At 43.3% G+C, this 27,840-nt stretch overlaps 1 protein-coding gene across 2 annotated transcripts in view; it reads right to left on the bottom strand.

The window, feature by feature from the left end:
- ADAMTS16 (ADAM metallopeptidase with thrombospondin type 1 motif 16) overlaps positions 1-27,840 on the bottom strand; it is a 1,002,496-nt gene that overhangs the window by 538,563 nt on the left and 436,093 nt on the right. For both annotated transcript variants that reach the window (XM_078687616.1, XM_078687617.1), the window contains one exon: positions 59-212. In XM_078687616.1, coding sequence (XP_078543742.1) covers positions 59-212 — 154 coding nt within the window. The remainder of the gene's footprint in view (positions 1-58; positions 213-27,840) is intronic.

Here is a 27,840-nt window from a genome sequence, read left to right as displayed (position 1 = left end):
AAATGCACAAGTAAAATAAACATAAATTACAGATAGAATGGTGTATGTAATGCCTTGCCTTTTTAAAGTCCAGCATACACAATTTAGCCTTCTCCCCAAATTGCCACTTGCACTGTGTGTTGGCATCATACAGCTCTCCTGGAAGATTTTCAGGAAACTTATATTCTTTTCCAGGCTGAGGGTCATCAACAAGGCACACTGCTTGAGCCGTGCTGGAAGAGAGACAAGACAAATGGAAGTATTTCAAGACATCACTTTTGTTTTTTAGTTCAAAGTATTTTATAAAATTTTACAATTAGAGATAGACAGTGGTAAACGAAATAAATATACCGTAGGAAAGGTAGAAAACACCAAGGTGATGGAGTGGAGACTGTGCACAAAATGATACAGTAAACACTCTAGAGTTGGAGTTGATCGGTACTTTGCATAACGGATAATACATAGGCATGTAGGTATGAATACCACAGAGTTACAGAGTTACATAGCATGTCATTACATTTCGTATGGTGTGAGCTACAGTACAGAACATACATGTTATGAAACACCTTTTATATGACCATGAGGGTTAGAAGCAGGCAGGTTAATAGTGGGGATATCTCGTGCCATTCGCTCATCACCCTTTGATCACCCCCCCCCCCCAGTAAAATGCTTACAAGTGACTGGTGTCCACTGCGTAGCTTTATTATTATACCAAAACACCATTTGTGGATAAAATCTCCCTCATTGACCATTTTATTAAATTCACACATAAATGATGCGCTCCATACATATGCGCCACAGGTTAACATGTATTTACAATTCGGCATCTCTAGAGGCATGTTGTACCAGAAGGACACAACACCACCCCCTTTTCCAAGCACCAGCTACTAGGGTAGGGCCAGAGAGTCCAGGACCACCAGCAGGACGGCCCCCTCTCCCACCAGCCCAGAGCCGCCATAACTGCCTCCCCTGATGCAGGGTCATCCATTTTCCGCCCAAAAGGAATCCCCCAGACTTTTCTCTTATCCGGGACCCCACCACTCACTATTGAACTTAGGGATGGGTGGGTGGGCAACTGTTGATCCGGCTAACCTTTCCTGTGCTCGAGGCGAGAGACGAAAGAGGGCTACTCCCTGGGGAGCTGTAATTTTATTAACTTGGGGGGAGGGCTCTCAGACGCCCACCTGGCATCTCACATTACTGAGAGACCCTCCATATGACAAAAGCCTGGAGAATCGAAACTCTCTTGCCAGGCACGGAATTCACACTAAAGGGCCCCCTCCCCTAGCCGCGTGTGTGGCCTCTCATAGTAGGGATATCTCGTGCCATTCGCTCATCACCCTTTGATCACCCCCCCCCGGTGAAACGCTTACAAGTGACTGGTGTCCACTGCGTAGCTTTATTATTATACCAAAACACCATTTGTGGGGTAAAACCTCCCACTTTGACCATTTTATTAAATTCACACATAAATGATGCGCTCCATACATATGCGCCACAGGTTAACATGTGTTTACAATTCGGCATCTCTAGAGGCATGTTGTACCAGAAGGACACAACACCACCCCCTTTTCCAAGCACCAGCTACTAGGGTAGGGCCAAAGAGTCCCGGACCACCAGCAGGACGGTCCCCTCTCCCGCTAGCCCAGAGCCGCCATAACTGCCTCCCCTGCTGCAGGGTCATCCATTTTCCACCCAAAAAGAGTCCCCCGGACTTTTCTCTTATCCGGGACCCCACCACTCACTATTGAACTTAGGGATGGGTGGGTGGGCAACTGTTGATCCGGCTAACCTTTCCTGTGCTCGAGGCGAGAGACGAAAGAGGGCTACTCCCTGGGGAGCTGTAATTTTATTAACTTGGGGGGAGGGCTCTCAGACGCCCACCTGGCATCTCACATTACTGAGAGACCCTCCATATGACAAAAGCCTGGAGAATCGAAACTCTCTTGCCAGGCACGGAATTCACACTAAAGGCCCCCTTCCCCTAGCCGCGTGGGTGGCCTCTCATAGTAGGGATATCTCGTGCCATTCGCTCATCACCCTTTGTAAATTGATATGTAAATTGATACTTGTATAGCGCACTACTCACCCGCAAGGGTCTCAAGGCGCTTGTATGAATACCGCTGTGGAACCCATCCTGGCTTTCCCTGTGAGTTGTTCACTCCTGGGCACCCCCAAGGTGGAGGCCAGGCATCCTTAGCGTTGTGGGGGCCGTTGTGGAGATTAAGCAAGCTATTGCCCAGAGTTGCAGAGTGGGACTCCATGATTGGAATAGGCACCGCGGCGAGAATTATCAGGTCCGTTGAATTTTTTTTAGCTCAAAACCCGCCGAGGCGGGGAATTGAACCCAGGTCCCGGGCTAGACCTCTGCATCAGGGTCTGCCGCTCTAACCATTGAGCCACACTTCACCCTTTGATCACCCCCCCCCCCCCGGTAAAACGCTTACAAGTGACTGGTGTCCACTGCGTAGCTTTATTATTATACCAAAACACCATTTGTGGGTAAAACCTCCCACATTGACCATTTTATTAAATTCACACATAAATGATGCGCTCCATACATATGCGCCACAGGTTAACATGTATTTACAATTCGGCATCTCTAGAGGCATGTTGTACCAGAAGGACACAACACCACCCCCTTTTCCAAGCACCAGCTACTAGGGTAGGGCCAAAGAGTCCAGGACCACCAGCAGGACGGTCCCCTCTCCCGCCAGCCCAGAGCCGCCATAACTGCCTCCCCTGCTGCAGGGTCATCCATTTTCCACCCAAAAAGAGTCCCCCGGCCTTTTCTCTTATCCGGGACCCCGCCACAGGGCAAGAAGCTCCACTGGCGCTCTTGCCCTCCCCCCTCACTAATGCCCTGCTACTCTTCCAAGCAGTAAGGCAATAGCCCCCAGAATGGTTTGCACAAACACTTCCAACCCTGCCCTGGACAGGTGCATCCTCCCTGCCCGGTACTCATCTGAGGTCAATGTCTGCAGCAGGCTATGTCTGATAACACGTATCTGTGACCCCTTCAACAGTTTTTCTACCTCCCTATTCATCTTCCTCACCTACGTGTTCACTGCGGCTGATGGAACTTCACCCCCTCACACTCTCCGAGTGGTTAACTTACCACAACAGGCGAAATTCAGTAGTTTTATGTTTGGTATCGTAATCATAACACCCCTTGAACTGCTTTTTTTTACTGGAATTGTACGCTTTTATAACAATCATTCCTCAGTGATGTGAGGAAACAACCATAAAATTGGGTTTTCAGCCTTTTTTCTGTGATTTACTTTGATTTTGCAAAGGCATCCTTTGGCTTTTGATCAACATTCCCACTAGAGGGAGGATGTGGCTGCTCTGTGCGTTAAGTCTCCCTGACCTAACAGTTCCCCAAGCACATATGATAGACTTGACCAGATGCAACTGAATATGTTGCGTGGCCCCGGGCCTATGTCTGTCCTGAGTAGGCAGATTCTGCTGTGCTCTTCATCAAAGGTTCCTATGGGGATTAGATGCAAAACTCGACTTTTCAGAACCATCTATAACTTCGCCACCCTAGACCGAGCTGCATGAAACATGGCAAAAACTTCAGAAGTGGACAAATTACAACTTGAAACCTTCAGTGCAAAATCGTTGTAAATGCCCCTAGTTATTAGTGATCCAAAACACATCGAATCTACAGTTGTGGGGGTAATGCTCACAGAACACCCTCTATGTACTACTCATGACCTCACAAATGATGTGACGTCAAAGGTGACAAAGCACATGATCCAAGGCATCCATGGCAAAATCACATATCACATCACCATTACAATTGTAGAGGATATCACTGAAGTGGCAAACAATTTCCTTTTCTCCAATCTGATTTCTAAAAGTAGGAAAGAGCCTTGGCTCTACACGTCTCTTTTGTGAGGACCTTGGCATTTGGGAAGTGGTACTGCAGAGTTTCAACTTGATGTAATATACATTAGAGTTCGTGTTGCTAGCGAAAGCAGTTGTAGCAGTTTTTAATATCTATATTCACAGAGTCCATCTGCTGTTACTAAGTGAGGTGTCTGTTGGATTTCAACTGGGATTTTTGCATGGGCACACTGACAAAAACACACACACTCACTCGCTCATCTCTGTTTTCAAAGTCCCAAAAACTTTGATCACTTTTCAAAATATTTTCTTTCTCTCATTTATTAGTCATGCCAATCCGCATTCCAGTCCCTTTCCGCTGCCACTTAAGCCCTTATTATGCGCCCTGCTTGTCGTATAATTGATTTTACCATCATATGCCAATGTGATTGTCGGAAAATCTGAAGCTCACATCCACCCAATCTTACTGACCAAGCCCTGGACTCTATGCCGAAGTGAAAGGGCAGGAATGCATCGTATTTAAGCAATATGATTCATTCATGTCTATTCTGACTGCACTGGCGCTGTTTTGGCAGCCTGGCGCCAACGTAGCCATTCTTGTACCATGGTGCAACGGTGCCTCTGTTGCAGGGAGGATTGTTTTTGTGCAGGAAGGGGCATCTGCGTGCAGAAACACTATTCTGCGATGCATTTTCCTCTTTCTATGTGTGCTGCAGAATACATCACACATAGAAAGAGGAAAAAACTAGGAGAAATGAACATTCTTCTCCTCATCACACCTCACCTCGGTAGGTGTACAGATCAGAGGCGGCTGGTATTTGAAGGTAGTAGTGGGGAGAGCCAGGGGGAATTAATAAAAAATTGAAAATATGGGTCGCAGGGGCAGGGTGGGGAATGAATTATAAATTAAAATACTCACTTACCTGTCTGCCTCTGCCACCCGCTGTCGCCTCCTCTGAGTCCTCTTCTGCCCGCTCCCAGGGCAGGAAGCAGCAGGAAGCCCCCTACTCTCAGCCTCCCGATAGCCTATCACAAAGCTGCAATGCAGCGTTGTGATTGGTCTGAGCGCCGTGGATCGGTGCTCAGCCAGAGAATGGGAGCTTGGGCATGTTCTCCACGTAGGCTGTAATGCAGCCTGCATGGAGGACATATAAAGTGCGCATGACGGTTTGGCCAGCCTAAGACGTCCGTCAAAGCCGCATGCGCACCTGGAATGGCAAACCACTCCTCCCCTGCCCTGCTCTGTGAGCAGAGCAGCCTCGCCCCTACCCAGCTGAGCAAGGGGAAAACATCAATGATAATAACAATGAGTTGTAATCATTTTATTTTTTCCTTTTCCGACCTGCTCAGTGGGGCGATGCTCCTCCGCCTGAGCGGAGGAGCTGCCACTGGTACAGCTTTAATGCTTCCCCAGGCTTACATCACTTTTTGATTCTGGGGAAGCATCAAAACCCATTGGTATGGGGTGGGAACACCCACCACAACCTCCATGGAATGCCTCCTGGGTGCAGAATAAGGAGATGCAGCAATTTGCGATACATTGCCTTACTCATGGTTTGTGAGGCCACTCAAAGCCAAGCGGGGAGGCTTTACGTGGCTTCATAAATCTTTATGAGAGCCCTGCATCAAATATGTACTACTTTACGTGGTGCAAAAGTGATGCTGGGCTCTCATAAATAAGCCCCATCGTTTTGAATTCAAAACCTGATATACATTGTTTGCCATGTGCTGCCATGTGCTCGCCATGTGCTCAGTGTTGACTGCTCTTGTAATCTGCCTAGAAACAAACTATATTTAGCATCTTCCACCTTCGCACATGCTCAGTTGAGCTTGCAGCTATCCTTGCAACTGTTTCTAGTCTGTAAATGTCAGGATGTGTTCACCAGAATTAGCAACTGTTAGCTCCTCCCACTTTGTTGAGCAAGCAGATCTTGCATGCCCATCTTAGTCAATTTTGCATGCCTACATGAGCCAGGACTGCCCCTTGGTCTTATGCTGACTATGTAACCCTAGGCATATATAAGGTCTCTGTTTTCTGTACTCCTCAGACTGCCTCATTCATTTGCTAAGGCTTCTGTGTGATGTAGTCTCCCTCATTTGAGGTTAATAAAGATGTTCCTTTTATATTTCAGCTTCTGTGCCAATTTCTTCTTTGTTGGTTTAAAAAGGACCAAGTATCAGTGGGACCCCTGAGAAGGTTTCTATTTTCTACATGCTGGGCTATGCATCTACATCTAACACCGCCTTGAAGCAAGCACGAACATGAAGAAAGGTTTTCATTTCCGCACACATGCCACACTTTGCAAGTGAGCTGCACTGCACAGCGCACATAATTGTGTGGAAAGTTCTAGAATTTGCCTAGGTATAGGATTCTGTACTGGAAAGGTATGCTATGGAAACTAGCAGGTGCACACCTCTGAACAATGATGTAGAGGTTGTGTGTAGTGCTAGGCAGCTATTACAGTGCACCTGCACAGGGGATAACCACAGCAGCAGACCAGTTGGTGAAGAGGATGTAGGTGGGGCTGGGAAGTATACCTTTCCTTTCTTTCTCCTTCATAAGATGTGATAACTCCTTGTCGAGCAATGGTTGTATGCCAGCATATGTACTCTTCCACACCATCTCAATAAAAACACAGTCAGTCATAACTGCTGTTTTCTCCTCCTTGCGTAGTGGAGCGGTAGTGATTGCTGTGCTGCATTGAGCTAAAACATAATACAGCTGCCACAAAAGTTTTGAGAACTAATCATAAAGTAACTACAACAACAACGCTTTGCCTTATGACATAGGAAGCGCTAAGCAGTTTTGTCTTTTGTAAGCATTAAACTATCTATCTCTTGAGCATACATGCGCACACAAACTAAAAACAAAGGGCCTCATTTATGGCACTTTGGCGTAGGGCAGCACAGCAAGAACCCTTCCTGGGCTGCCCTACGCCAAAGTGAAAGAGCAGAAATGCACTGTACTTAAGCAATAGGGTGCAGTCCTGTCCTTCTGCCTGTGCTGCCACCGTTTTGGCAGACTCGTGCCAACCTAGGATTTGACACTTCCCCAGGTTTACATCACTTTGTAAATCTGGGGCAGCGTCCAATTCCATGTGTGTTGTGTGGGAAAACCCACTGCAACGCCCATGGAACGCCTCCCGGACATAGAGTAAGGTGACGCATCGATATACGATGCATCACCCTACTCATGATTTATGAGGCCACTCAAAGCCCCGCAGGGTGGCTTTGTATGGCTTCATAAATCTTTATGAGAGCCCTGCTTTATGCATGTACCACTTTACGTGGTGCAAAAGTGACGCAGGGCTCTCAAAAATAAGCACCAAAGCGTGCATTACTGAAAGAATATTAAAATAATATCTGTCATAATAAGATAACAGTAAACGGTGCCATTGGCACCAACTTAATAAGCTAATAAGTTCCTAGGAGCACAAACAAAAGAGATGTTGTGCGCACCTGTGCCATAATGCATAGAGGTGGATGGCATATGGGCAGGGAAAAATATTGCAAGTCAGCAGAAAACAAAATAAAAAAAAAAAGTCACAGACCTGATAGAGGGCCCCACAATTTTCCTCAAAACATACATTTTCTTTCACAAGAATTTTAAGTTGTAAGCGTTTTGTACCATGTTCATTAATATAAGGCAGAATGCTATCCATACCGAACTGACCAATCGCCCTCTCTTAGGCTGAATCCCCACGAGCGGATGTGGGAGGAGGCTTTCTGAGAGACTCTTCTTTTCTGGAAGTTTTCTCACTAATATGAAAAATAGTCTTCTGCTAATTCTTTACACATATTACACACAACAGCAAGAGTTGCTGGCATGCTGACCTGAAAATTGGAATTTTGAAAAGAGATTTTCAAAGATGAAATTCGTGAGTTACGATACCGTGATTATTACTCGTACTAAAATGTAATACAAGAGTAATTCTACCTAAAAATAATACCAGGGTTTAAAAGGATATAACGTTCATGCTTTCATATCAATAGAGGAAGTGAAGAGGTATTGACAGAATCACCCTCCAATCTGATATATGTAAACAAAAAGATTCTATCAATGTGTGGTGATTTAATTTTTATTTTTTATTTATTTCTGTGGGTGGTGAAAAACTAATAAATAAACTCTCTCTTAGGGTGATAAAGATGAGAGCACAATGTGCTTTTTAAAATACCCCTCACACACTAAAAAAATCCAATAGTGTCATGCTTCATCATTGGGGTCTTCCCGTCCCTCTACGGGGCGGGGCGTGCTACGACCTGACCGACTACGCGGGAGCACTAGTATGGTGACAGGGCTATGTGACAGTGCAAAGTGGGTGATGTCAGTGAAGTGTAGGGACCTAATAATGTGTGGGAATTAAAAAAAAGTTAAAAATCCTCTGGCTAGTGGAAAAAAACAATGTATTCACTTCCCTAGCTGGGGACGTTAAGAAGGGGGTTTTGAGGTAGAGCAATTCGCTACAACCTGGTCTACATGTTTCGTAGGCAGTCCCCTACTGCCTACTCATCAGGACCTTCTAATGGTCCCTACTAGAACAAAGCTCAGTTGCTAAGTGTAATAAGCCTGTCGTCCTAAAAACTAGCATTAAAAATCCACTGTTAGTTTTAGCTTAAGGGCATGAGCTTGCCCTATGTAAGCAGAAGTATCAAAAATAATGACCTGATTGTGGTCTCTGTAAAGCAAAAAGAAAAAAGGGAGAGAAAAGCACAGATTTTTACAATTGTAACTGTAGTTTGTCTTTAGGCACTCATTATTATTAGTGCCACAAGTCCCACTTTTTAGTTTCAATTACCCATACCACAAAGGATGCACTTAAGACTTTATGGACAGAGTGATGGTTCAATCTGCCATCCCCTGGATGTTCGTTTTTTTGCCGAACATTGTGATGCCCCTTGTAATTAGGGTTTTTTTATGGACAGAGTGATGGTTCAATCTGCCATCCCCTGGATGTTCGTTATTTAGGCCGAACATTGTGATGCCCCCCTTGTAATTAGGGCTGTTTTCATCTCAACACACACACACTCTCATAACTCAATGCACACAGCGGCACCCCACAGGGTTAAAAACGAGGAACCCGACTTATTCAATGCCAGTAGTGGTCTTAGAATCCATCATTAAAATCCCCAAAGGGCACACCCCAATATTTGAATAATTAGCGATACATACTGCTGTGGCGCATGTGATATGCCCCATGAGAGTCAGGACTTGTGGAACTAATAATAATGAGTGCCTAAAGACAAACTACAGTTACAATTGTAAAAATCTGTGCTTTTCTCTCCCTTTTTTCTTTTTGCTTTACAGAGACCACAATCAGGTCATTATTTTTGATACTTCTGCTTACATAGGGCCAGCTCATGCCCTTAAGCTAAAACTAACAGTGGATTTTTACTGCTAGTTTTTAGGACGACAGGCTTATTACACTTAGCAACTGAGCTTTGTTCTAGTAGGGACCATTAGAAGGTCCTGATGAGTAGGCAGTAGGGGACTGCCTACGAAACATGTAGACCAGGTTGTAGCGAATTGCTCTACCTCAAAACCCCCTTCTTAACGTCCCCAGCTAGGGAAGTGAATAAATTGTTTTTTTTCCACTAGCCAGAGGATTTTTAACTTTTTTTTAATTCCCACACATTATTAGGTCCCTACACTTCACTGACATCACCCACTTTGCACTGTCACATAGCCCTGTCACCATACTAGTGCTCCCGCGTAGTCGGTCAGGTCGTAGCACGCCCCGCCCCGTAGAGGGACGGGAAGACCCCAATGATGAAGCATGACACTATTGGATTTTTTTAGTGTGTGAGGGGTATTTTAAAAAGCACATTGTGCTCTCATCTTTATCACCCTAAGAGAGAGTTTATTTATTAGTTTTTCACCACCCACAGAAATAAATAAAAAATAAAAATTAAATCACCACACATTGATAGAATCTTTTTGTTTACATATAACGTTCATGACCATTACAGAGCAAGCCACAAGAAAGGCAAACATGAACTAAGTTAAACGAGGTAACAATGTTCCTAGCCGAAAACGCGTTGAAAGATCAAATATATTTAAGAAAAAGTAGCCACAATCGCAATTGCACAGGCGAATGGTAGTAAAAAGAGAACGAGGAGCTGGTTAACGAACGTCATGAGTAAAATGCAAGCAGAAGTGATTTTAACTAAACAAGCAATGGGACCACAGGTGCCGGCACAAGTCGTTAGATGAGTAATCCACAAATCCCCTTTGGTCATTTGAAAACATTACTTATTTTTGCCACTGCCCCTGGCCGCTTCATGAACGTATGAATTTTCGATGTTGATTTGCAGTTCTAATGCGATTCCCACTTTTTGCCAAACACTTACCTTTTGAGAATGTTTAAATTACATACATGTATCATATGTTTCTCTAGGGACGGTGAGTTGGAGGGTTTACATTAAGCCATGAGTTAGTCAACACAAGTCAGGCCCATTACTTTCCTTTCAGATACATATGGAATGGGACGGGCATCTGCATACTTTTGAGTCATCTGCTGTTGCTAATGCTCTAGTTAGGGGCAAGTGTAAATAACAACAGCAAGCTATTCTCAAATAATGCAATCATGTAATATACTAAAATGTAGGTCTACTGATAGATAACTTCGCCAAATATTCTTGTACTGTGGCTTTGTCTTTCATTTATTAAGTTCATAAAATCTTTGCTATCTGAAATGTTTCAACTCCAACTTCATGACATTTTATTAATGAACAGCATTGACTCCATCATGTGTTCCCTATAATCTTCGCTGTGAGATACTCTAGCTTATTGGCGGACTGTAAATTGTAGCAGGGTTGGGCGGGCACACATGCACACACACTCTCTTCCACACACACACACATTCTAACACCAAACACATACACACGCACTCCCCCATTCACAGCCTGCACACACGGACAAATACACAAACATTCATACATACAGACATGCGCACGACCAACGTTACCAACAATAAAAACTTACCAGGGTGCATCTTGTGTGGCAGGTGGGAAGCCTCTGTTGTTTCCTGAGGATGGAATTAAAAAAGATCCCGCCACCTCCCCTTACTGGCTGACCTTGTCAAAGGTCAGCCAATAAGAGGAGGACCTTCCTAACATCATCTCAAAGTGAGATGGGGTCAGTGAGAGTTGCTGACCTCACTGCACTTTGTGATGATCTTTACAGATGGACACTCAGCCCTAGGCCATTTCCGAGTGCATCAGTGATGCGCCCCCTCATCTTGAGGGGGTGGTTCACTGAGACGTTGAAGGCTGAGGAGGTCACACCCACCGGGCTGTGAAATCTTAGGCCTGGCTAATTTCTGCTCAGGCAGCCCAGGTGCCTATGAATTTAGCGTATGGACAGTGCCTGGATGTCTGACATGCACACCTTTGGTCAGCCTGACAGACACTCTTCTTGCATTGGAAAGTGGAGCCCCACTGCCCTTAAAAACGAGCTGCTGCTGCAAGAGCTTGAATTAAATGACTTCAGTTGGCATCTCCCAGCGAGAAAAAAGGGGATCAAAAGTTAAAGTCCCTGGAATGGGAAAGTAACCAGCTGAACCCAGAATTACTAGTTTCTCAGGAAAGGTTTTCTTTGTTTTCAAAGAGTTTAATGCAGATATTTAGCACCTGCTTTGAGCAGGTGGTAAATACCCGTGGATGGGTGTCAGACTTGGCACCTTATGGGTGTCTTCCCCCAAATGTTTTGCTTTTCAACTTCACGTTTTGCTTCATCTTTTTGTCGACCTTAGGACTCTGAGCACTTTACCACTGCTAATCAATGCTAAAGTGCATCTGCTTCTTCACTGAACATGTGTGTAGTTGGTGTACACCTGATAGACATAATTAATGTACTTGTAAGTCACTTGTAATGTGGTATACCATACGCAGGGCCTGTAAGTTAAATGCTGCTAGTTGGCTGCAGCACTGATTGTGCCACTCATAAAAGTAGCCTTTCAATTTTGTCTCAGGCGTGTCACTGCAGAGCCTGGGTGTGCAGTTTACTGCCACTTCGACTTAACATTCAAAACTACTTGTTAAGCTTTAAACTCCCTCTTAATTACTTATAAGTCACTACTACGGTAGGCCCTAGGTAGCCCTGAGGGCAGGGTGTTATGTAGGTAAAATGTAGGGCATGCACTGTTGTAGTTTGCATGTCCTGGTAGTGACAGACAGCCTATTTCATTTATTACTAATGTGAAGCCTAACCCTCTAGTATGTTAGCATTGGGAATTCCTGTAATTGCTGATCAGAGCGGAGTAGCTTTTTCATGTTTTATATCTTTGGATAGGTAATGATAAATCCTACTTACTGGTGAAGTTCGATTTGACCGTAATCTTTTTGAACAGCCACTTTTAGAAAGTGAACATTTCTCTGTACTAACTGTTCTGTATGCCTGACAGCCTGTCTCCAATACATGGCTGGGATGGGTAACAGCTAAATTTGTGCATTTCCTCCAGACAGCAACAACACAGGACATGCAACCGCATCTGCATTCATCTGCATTCTGATAGATCTTCCTAGGCAGGGAAGGATGGGAGGGGATCACACTCCACTTGAATAGGTAGTGTCCTGTCCACACACAAAGTGCAGATCACCCCCCACAGATAGCCTGGTAGATAGGACTGGGTTGAAAGGGATTCTTGTGCACTTCAGAGGGCTCCTTTGAAGTCACCCCTACATCAAAGGGACTTTTAGGACATATGTACTGAGATTCTGACCCCTTCAAATCAGAAACTCTTTGGACCTGCAACCAGACACTGCTGGCTCTACGTCTGACATTGCCAAAAGGACTACTGTGCTGCTAGGAAGGACTGTCACTCTTCTAACTGCTCTGCTGTGTTGGCCTCCTGCTGTTGAGCTGCAAGAGGGACTTCTTCTTTGCTACCTGCCTTGTTCTGCAGACTTGCTACCCGCTACCCTTTTTTGAGTTGAAGTCAGAGCATTCTCCGAGGGCATGTTGGCTTGCCCCCTGTTCTTGAAGTTTCAGGGCTATCAAAGACTTCATGTTTGTTATCACTACACTTCTGTGAGAGTGGTTCTGGAAGAACCAGTGCATTGCCCTGCCTAAGATAAAGCTCCAGTGCGGTGAACGCCAGCACTCCGCTCTGCACCAGCGAAGGCTTCCGTTCTGTCACAATCAGCGCTTTAAATCGCGATCAGATAAAGTTCCCCGTGCTTGTCTCACGAAGGACGCACATTTCATTTGCCAAACTACAATGGAATCCTGACTGACACCAGCACATCTCTTCCAATCCCTGCAGTCAGCGCCATATGAAGAAAGGCTCAGTGCTGCCGTTGCTGCACAACCCTAATATTAAGGTACTGTGCCTCCTGAGACCTGTGCGGTCTCTGCCACCAAGCTACGCGTTATCGGTGGCAGCCGAGTTTGCATAAAGCATTCCGGTCTTGAGGTATCGACCAAAGAATTTTCCTGAAAGGACTCTCGGAACCCTGGTTTGTATGCTCCAATATTCAGCACGTCTATTCATCGATCCCCAATTCGAATCTTTACAACTGCACTGAATTTACCGTAAAGACTTTCAATGAAGTGAATATGTTCAGTTCTGCATTTACCTGTGTACCACGTGCATAACTTGCAAAGTATTTAATTAGATTTTTTATCATTTTTGTTTTTTTGTTGGTTACAATTTACTAAGCTATTTTTATAAACCCCGTGTGGAGACATTTTGTGGTGTATTCATTGTGTTACTGTGTGTGCGTGTTGCACAAATACTTTACACATTGCCTCTTTAGATAAGCCTGCCTGCTCTGTGCCAAGCTACCAGAGGGTGAACACAGGTTATCTGAGTGACGTATCTAGGTAACCCTGACTAGAGTGGTGGTTCTGCATGACCTGGGTACATACCTTAGCCAACCAAAAAACCCATTTCTAACAGTGGGGCTGGTGGGGGTGTGGTTATGCAGTGGGTTGTGTTTATCACCTTTTACCGTAGGGAGACTGTAGGCTTTTTTCTTCCCCCAGCCTGCCTAAGAGTGCAGACAGTGTCTGGGGTATGCCTCTGCCTACAGCTCCTACCACATTTTTTCTTTGTAAGGATCCATACTCCTTAAACCGGGTCTACTATTTCCGGACTCAGGAATTTGAGGTCTGGAAACACTGGACCACTTAACTTTTCCCAGGGGATTATCTCTTTCAGTATACTGCTTCAGATAGCCTGCAAAGGAGGCCTCTGAGCTTTAGCATATCAATGCTTATATATATATGTATATATATATATATTTTTTTTTTTGTATTTTTTGTATTTTTTTTTTTTTTAATGAAGACTGCTGTTTTTCCATTCAACAGTGACCCAGGAGAGATGCCTTCTCAATAGTGTTCTCTTCTTCCATTTTGTGGTGGGCAGTTGCACTCTCATATTCTAAGCTGATCTTAGGTACCATCTTTGAGAGGGTGAACACATGTATTGCAGTCCAAAACCGATCATCAGCAATTATCATAGGCCAGCAGAGCTTCTTTCAAATAATAACTGTGATTTAGACTACTGGCATTGACAACTATTACATTTTGTCAAGATGGCTCAAGCAGTTAAGTGCTCACATGCGACACTGATACATGCAGGTCACAAATTGTAATTCCTCCAAGTCCAAATGAGGTATTGCACTTAAGCTGATAACCTGAATACCATTACATTGAGGGAAAAATACTAATTAACGTTTTCGTTTTGTGCTTTAAAAAGTGGTATTAAGCAATAGTCAAAAGACGTTGATATTTCACTATCATTATTGCAGTTGTTTCTGACTGTAATGCCAGTTATACAATGTAGTAACGGTAGTTGTTGTTTCATGGGTACGTAATTGTCTTTGAAATCATGAGCCTTAACTACACTTCCAAAACCACAGGTGTCTTAATGATTCTAGAGGCAGAACCAGAAAGGCACTCTCAGGGGAAACACCATCATGCAGGAAATGACAGAACTATCCAATGTGGTCATACCAATATCTGCACAGATATCCTGCAAAAGAAAGACTGTCAGATAAGAAAAGATCAGTCTTTGAGCATGAGGACTGAGGTTCCCTTACTGGACATTCTTCTACCCTTGTATATTTATGGAAAACATATTAAACCTTATTTAGAGATTCCTGGATGACATACTCTGTCAAAATATGATGGATATCGCATCCACCGCATTACAAGTGCCATAGGTTATAATCCACTTGTAATAAGGTGGTCTGGATAGCCGCAGTGTTTCTGAAGGACTATCCTATCTGCTAAACTCTAAATAAGGCCCAGTCTCTTCTGTGAAATTATAATCTCCCAGAAGAAAATCATTATGTGTTCTTGCTCAGTAAGAGAATTGAAGGTCATCGTAGGGCTGATATTGTGTCTAGGGCTATTCACCTCTCAGAGGGAATCTTACATGTGACTTTGGAGCCACGGGGGCAATTTGTAGGAATCATTAACTTTAACCCTTTGCAAAACAATAATGGAATTATATTTAGAAAGATATCCACAAGACCACTCATGGACAACAGGTCAGATGCTTATTATATATTGTAGCATAAAGGAAATTCATTTGAGAATTCATATAAGACAAGCAAGTAATTGTAAAAAGATATGAGACAAGAATATAATAGGATGAGATAGGTCTGCGAAGGACGTGGGATTGGGTCTCCCACCCGGTCATTTCCAAAGCAGAATCACCAAAGGTGCAAACATTTTAGATAAGAAAGTTTGGCAGTCTGACCCTTGTGTGTCTTGTTCTGCTGACATGCATAAAAACCACTGAATTTCTTGATTTGTAGGAGCAATTATGGAAAGCCCGAAAACCACTTTAGCAAAGTTGATTTTAATTGGTACATCAAATTAGGTTAAGGCCCATAGTGAGTAACAGATGATCCCTTTCATTGTTATTCCACAATTACTTTATATTTCTGAAAATGTAACTGCATAAAAATGATGATAGAAGAATTTTTTTGGGCTCAGTAAATTCTTTTCCTTTGTCCATGAATGAAAGACCTTATTTCACAGGCAAGGTAAACACACTGTATGCTAGTACATGCGTTTGTGTTTAGGATCTTTCCTCCATTCTCCACCCGTGACATGTGAAGCCTTCTTGGGCTGCCCTACTGAAGATGGACTATCTTTCTTACACCATCAGCTTGATGGATATCTTGCAATGATTGTTTAATTGGTCAATCACACGTTGATGGACCCCCATTCCATATACTTCATATACTTAATTTCCTCTCGCCTTTTGTTTCTTACTGGAGGTGGACAATTTTCAGGCTTCAATGCCAGAGATGTGCACTAGAAATCCTGCAGCCACTGCTATACTAGGTTTAACACCAGTATAGAATTGTATCAGCAGTGCCAACATTTTGCCACCTGCCATCTACCACTTCTTCAGGAGATATGAATAAGCTGCTGTAGAGTGATCAATTATATTCAGATTAGATGCATGTCGATGTTTAGCTTTGAGAGGCACTGTCAGTTCCTGAATGTATCGTGGCGCCAAGCCATGTTTGTCCTTGAACATATAAAGAAAAAACAAAGGTGGTGATGGACGGAGCGTTGACAATACAAACACTCACCCCCAGTCAACTGATCGGGGTTTAATCCATAACCGTTCTTTAGCTCACTCCGCCACCCCAGTTCAGACATGGCCATATGCAAATCAGTCTGACCCTGTGCCTCATGGGAACAGTCCAGCCCGAACTGCCAAGCCATGTCTTCCCTGGACCAGAATCAAGCTTCCCAGGACCGGTTTCTGGCATTACATCCGTCTTCAGCCGGGCTTGCTTGACTCCAGTGGCAAAGTGAGCAAGGGACTCACGTCTGAGCATACTCTGCCAACTTAGGGCGAACAAAGAAAAACATTTGCCAGAGGCATTTCCACCATTTAGATTATAGCTCTTTGCATACTGGGACTTTTAGGAGTATGCTACAAATGGGGAAAGTGTTACTAGCTGATAAGCCAATCGGTGATGCTCATGACAGCAGGACACTGTTTGGCACACTGACCAATTTGTCTTGTCATCCCTGCTGAATCAAAGTTCTTGTAACTCAGAATGGAACTGCTACCCCTCTGTAAGATAGTGTCTTCTCCATGAATCCCAAAGTCATTGGGCAAGGAGGTGACTAAAATTCGACTGGGGCAGAGAATCTAAGTCGGTATTCCTCCCAGCAAAGTTTGAGAGCAGAGGCCCTGAAGAAAGCTGAGGGCATTGATTCCCTACTGGCTGAAACATGTTGGCCTTATTCATTGCAGTTATTTGTTGAAACTGCTTTTTGCACTGTTCTGTTTTTAGTTTAGGGGGTGAGGTGATTTTAAAAATAAAGTTTGGTGGTTTTCTCCTCATTACCCTATTTTAATCACCACCACCTTGTTTTGTTTTGCACTGCACAAAATTCCCTTGTGATCTGTAAATTTAGGAACGCACTAATGGTTCTTTCTCTTCATGTGATTTTGGTTTGATCCAATTGAGCGATTTTCCTCTGAATGGAAGATAGTCTCTATGATCAAGAGACACACCATCCACATGGGTGGATAACCAAATGATAAGATTGAGCACAGCGATAAATTGATGGGAATGCAAACATTTGCTCCAGGATCTCACTGTTGATCACTCAGTTTTAGCTCTTTGCTTTTTTTGTTTCTCTTTTTTTCTTTTGTGTGATTTTTTTCTCTTACTCACTGTTTGGAGTAGTTGAAGTCAGTCAGCGAAATTGCTGACTTTAGACCCCCAATTCTATTTGTTGTTGATAGTGTTGAGCTTCAGACAGGTGGTCTTCATGTAGCCGGCAACATTTTTCATGCAGTTGTGGGAGTTGGTCTTCATGGTGGAGGAGTCTCTTGAGAGTGAGAGGATGAGCTGGGTGCCATCGATGTAGGAGATGATGTTGCAATCATCGGTTCTCACGATGTCGGCTAGAGGTGTCATGTAGGGGTTGAAGAGGGTGGGGCTGAGGGATGCCACAGATGGTGCTCTTTGGTACCGAGGTGAAGGGTGGTAGGCAGAATCTCTGCATTCGTCCCGTGAGGAAAAATGCGATCGATCTCAGGGCGTCTCTGTGGATTCCTATGTGGTGCATTCTCTTGATGAGTGTGTGTTGGGATACAGTATCAAACACTGTGGAGAGGTCGAGGAGGATCAGGGCTGCTGAATCTCCCCTGCTGTGGAGTGTGCAGATGTCATCCGTGGTGACTATCAAAGCTGTTTCAGTGCTGTGGTTGGCGAGGAAGCTGGATTGAGAGGTGTCAAGCAGGTTGTTTCTTTCCAGGTGTTCAGGGAGCTGATGGATGATTGTCTTCTCGAGGACTTTTGCAGGGAATTGGAGCAATGAGATGGGGCGGTAGTTCTGGGGTTTGCCAGGATCAGCTGAGAGTTTCTGAGGAGAGGTCTGACTTTTGCATGTTTCCATGAATCGGGGAAGGTGGCTGCGGAGATGGATGAGTTAAGGATGGTGGTGAGTTGGTGGCTGATCTTCATGCATCAGAGTCTAAAGAGGCGGTGGGGTCAGGGGTCCATGGGTGCTCCTGAGTGGATGGAGTTCATGATGGCAGTAGTGTTGTCTGTGGTGAGTTGTTCCCATGCGGTGAGCAGATGGTCGGGCGGTGGCTGTTGGAGTGAGGAGGCTGCAGAGGTCGGTGGGATGGGGTTTGAAGTTTCTGTAGATGGTGGATATCTTGTTGTGGAAATGGTTTGCTACAGAGTCGCAGAGATCCTGTGATGGAGGGATGGTGTTCTCTGCGGCCGTCAGACTTGCTTTTTCAAATGTACATCATCATAAATGTTCAACTGTCCAAAGATACATTATTTATTGAGCCATTGTAATGCATGATAAACAAAAGCAGAAATAACTGAATTTTCTTGAAAATTTCAGGAAACACGTCTGTAGGCTTTTTTGGTGTAAAACATTTCAATTGATTGAAAATTATCTAAATTAACAAATTAAATCTAATTAGAAATAAGAATTTCCTAGAGTGCTCTAGATAAAACAAATACCATTGATTGCAAAATGATACAATAATGTTTATGGCACCAAGAAGCTTCCTGGACTCAGGGACATTGTACTCTGTGTTATTAACTGGTTAACATGTTTCTACCAATTGGTGTTTTTTTTCTTTAATATTTGCAATGCGAAAAATCGACTAAACTGGGTGGCATTTTCTAGCATTGTGCCCCTATGACCCTGATACTGTCTTTTTAGTATACATGGCACAGTGCCAGAGTTCGTAACTGAATCAGCACAACACTAGATTCACTCTCATGTTAACTCCTATATTATTTACAGTTGACCAGCAATGGGCGGAGAGTGAAAATGGCGATGCTCGAAAGTTAACACCCCAAAAAACTATACATATAGGAAACTACACAGACGCCTATGGAACATCTAAGATCTTTGACAATCTGAATTTGACTGCACTTTATATCATAGCCGAAGCATCATGCATGCCCTGTTCCAAAACAGAACAGTTGCTCTCACCTCACAAATTAGAAAGTTGAAAATGATTTGCCAGCAGGTTAGTCCCACTCCAGTAGCTCCCTGGCTGCAAAAGTGTTCTGGCAGCGTCGTGCCTGGCACAAGGCTAGATCAAGCTTTTAACTTTCCAGTTCCATCAGCTGCTCATGTTTCACAAGCACTAATCCGGATTAAGTCATATCTGGCCGTGGATCTAAATTGTGGCCTTGTAAATGGTCAGGCATTAAAAACAACCAAGTGTTCTGTAAGGGGAGCAAGTAGCTTTCTTCTGACACTTAATTGGTGAGATACATTTACGAAACCAGAAAATGTCACAAACATTAAAAATGCAAGTTAGATTGCTGTCTGCTGAAGAACTACGAATTAAAGCACTCAAAGAAGTGATAGGTCAACTGAGGGTTGAAGGTGTTGCCAGCAAATTTGGGATTGTGGACATGCTATCTAATTACAGGTGAACTCTTTCTGACACATCACAGCCAGGCAAGAAACGTTAGACACATGAAACCACAGAATTCAGAACAGCTGGCAAACTTTCAGAACCTTGTCTTAAGAAAATTTAACCTGAAGGCCCACTAGCTGGATTTTCAGGCATACTGAAGAAATGAGCGGAGTGTTTTTGTCTGTTCTACAATTTGGCTTTATGCTGTAACGCTCTGAAATGTAGCAATCAAGAGTGTGTTCATTTTCGCTGGAGGACGTTTTGAAGTTTGTGTAGTTTGGAGGAGTTTTCCCAAAAAACAAGAATTTGCAAGAGAATTTCAAGTACAATAATTACAAATAAAGACTCAAAAGTGTGCCAGATCTGGTAAGAACAATTTTCAGCAGGTTCACAGCTATTTCTGACCAAAACAAACATCATGATAAGACAAATGGATTTAGCCTAGATCCGTTTTAAATAGCATCAGTAAGGTTTTAGCAATAGGTACAAAAACCGTGTGTCAACTGAGTCTATTTTTATACTAAACCTGGATCTAGAAGGGGCATAAGGTTGTCAGGGTGCACCATAGAAGTATTTAACCTAACCATACCGTTTCTTTGTGTACTGGTAATAATTTCATATTAAGGTAAATTAGGTATGCTCAATAATGGAGGACTTTCAGGCTAGCTTTTCATTCAAATATATGCAGCTCTGAATGTTGAGGGTTTGCTGATCTGTGGTCTTCAGATTGGTGATCACAGCACCCATCTCAGAAAAGGTGCTATAAAATAGTTATGTGAGAACTGAAGATACTGTTTTTTAGATTTTTTTTATACTTGCCTCCTCCAAAGAGAAAGGGGGCAGTAATTGTAGGCGTGTGGAGTGGACAGAAATCTACTGCCAGATGCACACACTCCGCGTTAAAGTATGGTTCTTTTAGGGGCAGTGGACCAAACACAAATGAGTCCTTCTTTCATCCTTTCTACTTTTTGTGTTTACTTTTGAGATAATCATGTTGGTGGATGAAGAAGGAACGATGCTAACAAATAGCGCTACAATTGTAGTGGCAGGTTTCCATCAATAATGGAGCCTGCACACATTTACATCGCCACAGTGGCATGCACACATGAAGAGTAAGCTGTCTACTAATTTTCAGCACTGAGGAACACCAACAAATATATGTCTTGAGAATAATGCAAGTTTAGAAAAAAGGAGACCTGGCAACCAATTTAGTTGCTGCTATTTATTTAAACGCAGACTTAGAACCTCCGTTAAATCAATTCAGAGGATCTGTTCAACTTAATCATACATGAATTAGAAATAGTTTCCACGAAACATACCAATATTCAATTCGTCAGATATGTGAAAAAACACCATCAAAACAAGTTAAAACAAAAAGAAGTCAGAAACAATGAATTGTAGACATTTGAAAATACGACATAAATCATAAGGCAAATACACTAGGTTTAGTACAATTTGTACAATTTCTAAGCAATTTCAAAATAAAGAGTACACCAGAATGGTATTTAACATTTACTAGGTCCTGCTGTGCAAATATTCTTTTCTTTTCTTAAAGGACCTAACCCACAAAGGACTGAGTTTCATATAGTCAAAACAGAACTTAGTCTAAATAGACTGTATTCTAAAATTAAGCAAAGCTTTTGCTGTCTGCGAGACAACTTATGTTATCACTTTTGGGGGAATGTGGACATCAGACTGTCATGCGCTTCTCCTGCCGGAGATTGTAGCTCGTGGGCGCGCACGGCGCCGTGCCCCTCTCCTGCACTCACACAGTTACAGTCACGCATGCGCACATACACAGCCACACGCATACACAGGCAAACACACACTGCATACACACACGCACCCCCCCTCGCCGCCGCACCTACACACACACACTAGCGCACCTACACACACACAGAGACCCCCCCACACACACACCAGCGCACCTACACACACGCATGCACACATACAGAGACCCCCCTCCCCCCGCCGCCGCCATCGCACATATACACACACACAAGCGCACCCCCCTCCCCCCTACAACTAAGCCCCACTTACCGCCATTCGGAACTTCTGTAGCCGGGGCTCTCCCTCGGGCATGGGAGCCCCGCTCTCAGGCACTCCGTGGGCGCGTGCGCGGGATTCCCGAAGACGGAAGTCCCGCCCAAAGGAAGTAGGCGGCGTGCGCGCCGTACTTTCCAGGACGCTGCAGGTTGGTGCGAAGGGGTACGCTTCGCTTCCGGCGTACCTTCGGGCCTCACAGCGGCAAGGAGGCAAGTGTAGACGGGGCTCCCGGGGCAATCTGGTCTTTTTAATGTCGGAATTCCTGGGCAGTGCGTGGTTTGGTTGAAATAAAGAGGGAGCTGCTAATCACCTTCGTGATTTTCGTGAACAAAAGACAAAAAAAGCATAAAGCAAACGACCATTTGTGTACTAAAGAAAACGAAATCCAAATAATGCAAATGTAGCCAAACGGAGAAACGAATAAAGCACTTAAATGCTGCGAGGGTGCAGCAGAAATCACACCCTCATTTGTTCTTTGAATTCGCTAGATTGGTGGAGGGTGGGGCCCATGCCTCAGTTATGTTGCTGCACTTTTTCAGAAGTGCAGCCCATCGGGAGTATACGGTTCCTACCAATAATCCGAAAAGGCACATGAAAGATGCTGGACTTGCAAGAATAGATGCCTTTTTGTGTCTTTGGGCTGTATTTGTTCTGGCGCGGCTATTCAGTGGGCATAATATACTGATTCAGTCATTCCCGCGATCCTTTAATAGGTTTATGTATAAAAAATGAAAACAGGCCCCTCTTTCATGACGGAGCGCTAATGTCTATGCAGATTTACTGCTGCCGCTAAAGCTCATTACTCATCCGTGGGTTGAAGCCTTCTGAGTCTCGGTGGTGAGGTCCTATTTCGTGTTGACCTTAGGAAACGAAAGAGTGAAGAGCTGCTCCTAAACTTCAGAACACTATTTTTTCTACGTGACGGTGTGCCCCAAAAACTTTGTGATAGGTCGCCACTATAATCAAAAAAGAAAACCACACATTTTTAAATTGTATCGATGTGCTGTGCTGAAGTAGGGTGATGCACTTAGGACGCTATGCTTTTTAGGTCTGGTATTACTTAAAGTTTGAGCTAATGGCGTTGCTGATAATAATGCAACGCCAATAGCTATAGGTGTCACGTTTGCGAAAGTTAAAACTATTGGCATTGTAAATGACAAAGCTATTTAGCTATTTTCAAAACCAACACATTAATAAAAAATGTGTCATTTACAATACCAATAGATCAAACTTTCCTAATGCAAGACCTATTGCATTGCAAATGCTTGTTCTAAACTAGAATTGTCCTTCCTGGCCACGTACGGACAAGACCCCTTCAGTGTTTATAGTTGAGAATAATACAAGCAGCATGACAAAATACACATTCATGATGCCATGCAATGTTGGGAGTTTCACTGAAAACAATGGAGTGCTCCAGGTTTCTAATGGCCGGTAGAAGCGCAGAGCTCCAACATTCCAATGTTGTCATTCAAAATAAAAAAGGCCTCAGGCAGCCTGAGGGGATTTCAGTCCCCTCAGTTTCCCCGAGGCCTTCCTTTTATTTGTTAGAACATTTTGCCCTCTTGTGGCAGAATTTTCTAATAGCCTTTTAGATATCCATAGGTGAGCTATACTGGCTTTAAAGTCCCGCTCAATTGCTAAAGGCTCTTGCATGTGGCTTAGACCTTTAACACTGGAGGGGACATTTAATTGCTGCCCTGGCCCACTACGGTGGGCTATAAGTCTATATTGTGTGATTTCCAGCCAGTCCTGGTTTTTCAATGCATGAAACTATGTATGCTGAAACTTGTACTTTTACATTTGCCTTTCTGTGTGCCTACAAAATCCCAGAATGCCATTCCCCAGTCTCAATAAGTGAAACTCCAAGAATAGAGAGTCATTCTCATGACATGGGGTGTGCATTTAACCTCTCAGAAAAGTGAATACCATGAGAATGCCAGGCTGTATTCTGTATCCATACAATGATTACACATTCTGAGGGGTTTAACTCATAATAGAAGCAAACATATTTAGAGCTACCAATAATTCTAGTGACCTGGAATCTCTGCATGTGTTTATCCCTAACTCATGGTCAGGCCAATAGACTGCAGGGAACCCAGAGAACAGTGGCTTGTTAGTGTTCACTCACATTTTTCTTAGCCTATGGACAAACAAAATAGTAACTTTGTTGGAGTCTGGTGGATATTATTGCCCTACGCTTTCTAGAAGCAATCTACCAAAAGGACCTTCTGCCCAGAAAGTAATCTTTTTGACCAAATCATTAATGTATAGGCATTTATATAGCGCACTACTTACCCGTAGGGTCCCAAGGCGCTTCGACCGCTGCGAAACCCTTCCTGGCTTCCCTGAGAGATGGTCCCTTAATGGGTATCTCCAGGGTGAGACCAGGCATCCCCGGCAGCTGGTGGGGCCGTTAGTGAAGATGAGGCAAGCTAATGCCCAGAGTTGCCGAGTGTGAACGCTGATCAGAGTGGGCACCGAGGCGAGAGAATTATCGAGTCCACTGACCCTGGTCCAGAAACCTGCCGCGCCGGGAATCGAACCCTGGTCCCGGGCCGTCCTCTGCTCTCGGGTCTGCCGCCTCTAACCAGTGAGCCACACTACTTCACCTACTATAGATTTTATTTTGTATTTATATTGCACTTATTACTCTTGACATGGTTCTGGTGAGTAGCATAATACTCCAGAGCCAAATGTTAGAGGTAAATAGGTAGTAGATCAGTAATATGTGACTCCTTTTCCATGTAGAATTAATTGTGTTACGTTTGTGCTTTTGAGATCTCATGCATTTACTATAGTTAGAATAGGAATAGATTAATTGAAATGGAGTAGTAATGGGAAGATGCGAGATGTTATTGGGAGAAGGGCAGTACCCTCAGGTCAGATGAGGGGGCTGTGAGGGCCAGGCCATCTAGTATCAATGTCTGCCTGTCAACCCAGTGCTTCTTAGTTGGTAGAAGTTCTTCTGAAAACTGCCTGATTCAACCAACTGCATTCACCTTGGAACATATAAAAAGCATGTACAAAAAAAAAGCAAAAACAGCTCTTCCCCTTAGTGTAGCTTTCCCTCATATATCAGAAGTGAGTTTGTGCTGTTGTATATGTTTATTTGACATTTTCTATTTTGCAGATCCAGAACATAATAGTTTCATTTTGAGGATGCTTCTTTGCATCTCTGCTGCTGCATTTCTTTAAGTTTTTTGGGAGCAGTATAAATAGATCTATGCACTCCATCTGTTGTGTTACTGAGAACATAAATGTGAGCCAAGAAGGACAAAGGAATAAGGAGATGTAGGCATTTCTGTGAGGAACTGAGCGTAGCATCAAGGCTACATATATTGTAAATGTCTGGCATTTCAATCCCCATTCCAGACCCAAAAAGTAAGTGCACAGAGCAGGAGTAGAGTTTCTCTCGGAAACGTAGTGATTCTGGCCCCCGGTAATTTCGTAACCTTCTACCACTCGTGCCTTCTCTGTGTTACGGCGTATACCCTTTTATATTATAAGACTTATACCATCGAAAATAATAGTATTTACCATAATACTTATGACATCACAAATCATTTCATTTGGGAGAACACAGTGCATTGTAGAGTGGCATGTTATAGTTAATGTAGTATGGCTGCAGAGTTGAATAAGGTATAAATGGAGATGTGCGAGGTAAAATTATTTCAAGGTGTTGCACAAGTTATAAATCTAAGGTATAAGTATAACTTTAGAAATTTTAATCTTTGTGTATTTTAAATTTAGTTTGTATTTAAAGAATAAATAAATTAATAGGAAGTTGAAGGGGGTGCATACATTTTCAAGTTAAGTTATAACAACATTTTTGAATTTCTGATGCTTGTGTAGTTTAAGTTGGGTTTGTATAGAAAGAATAAATAACGTTTCCTACTTATAACATATCTTTAACCGTTCCGTTTTTTATTGAATTGCAATGATTTTTATTTTGTAATAAAATCGTGTTTCAAATTGTAGTGCTCACTGTTATTAAGAGAAGTGTCATTAAGTGGAGTGTCGTACAGTACTATGGAGGAGTCTAGTGTCTCAGAGTGGAGTATTTTAGAGCGGAGTGCAGTGGCGTCCCATACAGGAGAGTAAAGTGTTATACAGTGGAGTGGCATTGTGTGTCCTATAGCAGAGTGGACTATCGTAGAGTGGAGTGGTGTGTTGTACCATGAAGTGATGTGTTGTACTGCAGAGTTGCTTGTTATACAGTGGAGTGTCATTGACTAGAGTGACGTGCAGTGGAGTATCATGGAGTGGAGTATCGTCGAGTAGAGCATCATGCAGTGTCATAGAGTGGAGTACATTGTACTAGAGTGTTGTACAGTTGATTATCTAGTGGAGTGTCATACAGTAGAGTGGTGGAGAGTCGCCTTTAATACAGTGCTGTACATTAGAGTAGAGTGGAATAGTGTGGCGTAGAGTTGAGGGGCATACAGTGGAGTAGAGTCTTCTAGAGTGGAGTGGCGTACAGTAAAATGTTTAACAACAAGGGGTGGTGATGGACAGAGTTTCTGAATTAAGCAGAATACTCTCACCCAGTCAAGAGATCAGGGCTAGATCCAACACCGTTTTTTAGCTCACTGCACCATCCCAGTTCAGAACCTGGCTATATGCAAATGAGTCTGTTCCTGTCCCAGTGCATGATGGGAACAGGGCAATCCAAACTACCAAGCCAATTCTTACACTGGGAAGGAAACAAGCTTCCGGGGACCGGTTTCTGGCATTTCAGCCGTCGTCGGCCCGGCTTGCTTGAATCCTGATGGTGCAATGAGCAAGGGACTCACATCTGAGTATACCCTTCCACGCTTAGGGTGGACAAAATATTTACAGTAAAATGGTGCGTTGTGCACTGTAGTTGCATACACTGGAGGGGGATAGGTAGGGGGCAAATATAAAACCTACATCTAAGCCCCTAACGCAGAACAGAGCCAAAATGTGATTAAAACAACATGACTGACTTTCACTTTTGTACGGCAGTCAGTAGCCAATCACATAATGACTTGTCACTGCCATGTACCGCAGTAGTTTTGCAAAATTTCAAGGAACTACCACAACAAAAGATATCGCTATGTTTAAATGACTTATAAGTGTAAACAAACTTACACTACTTACCTCTAGTACCTAAAAGGATCATCTGCACACCACAATCTATAATGCCGCCAAATTTATTTCAAATCTGTCCAGCTGTTTGGCCGCTTTGTGCGGCACAAAAGTCTTTGGAAAATGCATCGGAATAAAAATGGGTTTTGGTTTCCACTTTTTCTTTGGGCTTGTTAGACGAATCGCCACTAAACTTTGCATCCTCTCTCAATGTAGAAAAAGCAATAGGTCTGCAAAGTTTCATGGAGATTCGTCAAACAGGTGCAAAGTTATTAACGGTCAAAAATCTGTGGAATTCCTATTTTTGGCAACCCTAACTTTAAATACAGAGCGGCTACTCAGTAATAGAATGTATATTATATTTAGATATATATATATATGCTTATACGGAAGTGTAAACCAATAAGCATACTCACATGTATATAGACAACCTCATGTATATACCCAGACATACATATTTTTTATCATGTTTCAATATGCAAGCAATATCATTCTTTTTTATTTTTTTTAAGTATCTAAAAATGTTGTTATCCCCTTATAGAAAACAATACAAAAATGTGTTGAAATTTGGGTTACTGGTTTGGGGCGGTGAAACCCTACTCAAGCAGAAACCACAATCTGTACAGGGTGAAACACAAGCAAACCCCAAATTAACCTGTACTTAACAATCTGGTAGATTGGCACAAAAGCAGTCAGACTTAACGTAGAGGCAATAAGTAAAGTATTTATGCAGTACTTCAAACGGTAATAATGTGAAAACATCACACAGGAATATCCCACACCAATTTAGAAAAATAGAGTAAAATGTAATAAATAATTTGACTCCTAATCAGTAGGACCAAAGATATGCAATTTAAGGTAAAAAGAATGCCTAGAAACACAGCACCAACTGGGGTTATCTTGTCACAAGTGCAGGACGAATTCATTGGAATGGTAACTGGATACAGGCACCAAATTAGGCACAATG

This window comes from Lissotriton helveticus, chromosome 4_1 (genome assembly GCF_964261635.1).
Source record: "Lissotriton helveticus chromosome 4_1, aLisHel1.1, whole genome shotgun sequence".
NCBI classification, from domain to species: Eukaryota; Metazoa; Chordata; class Amphibia; order Caudata; family Salamandridae; genus Lissotriton; species Lissotriton helveticus.
The sequence above is the reverse complement of the archived record's forward strand: the minus strand, read 5'-3'. Positions and strand labels throughout refer to the sequence as shown.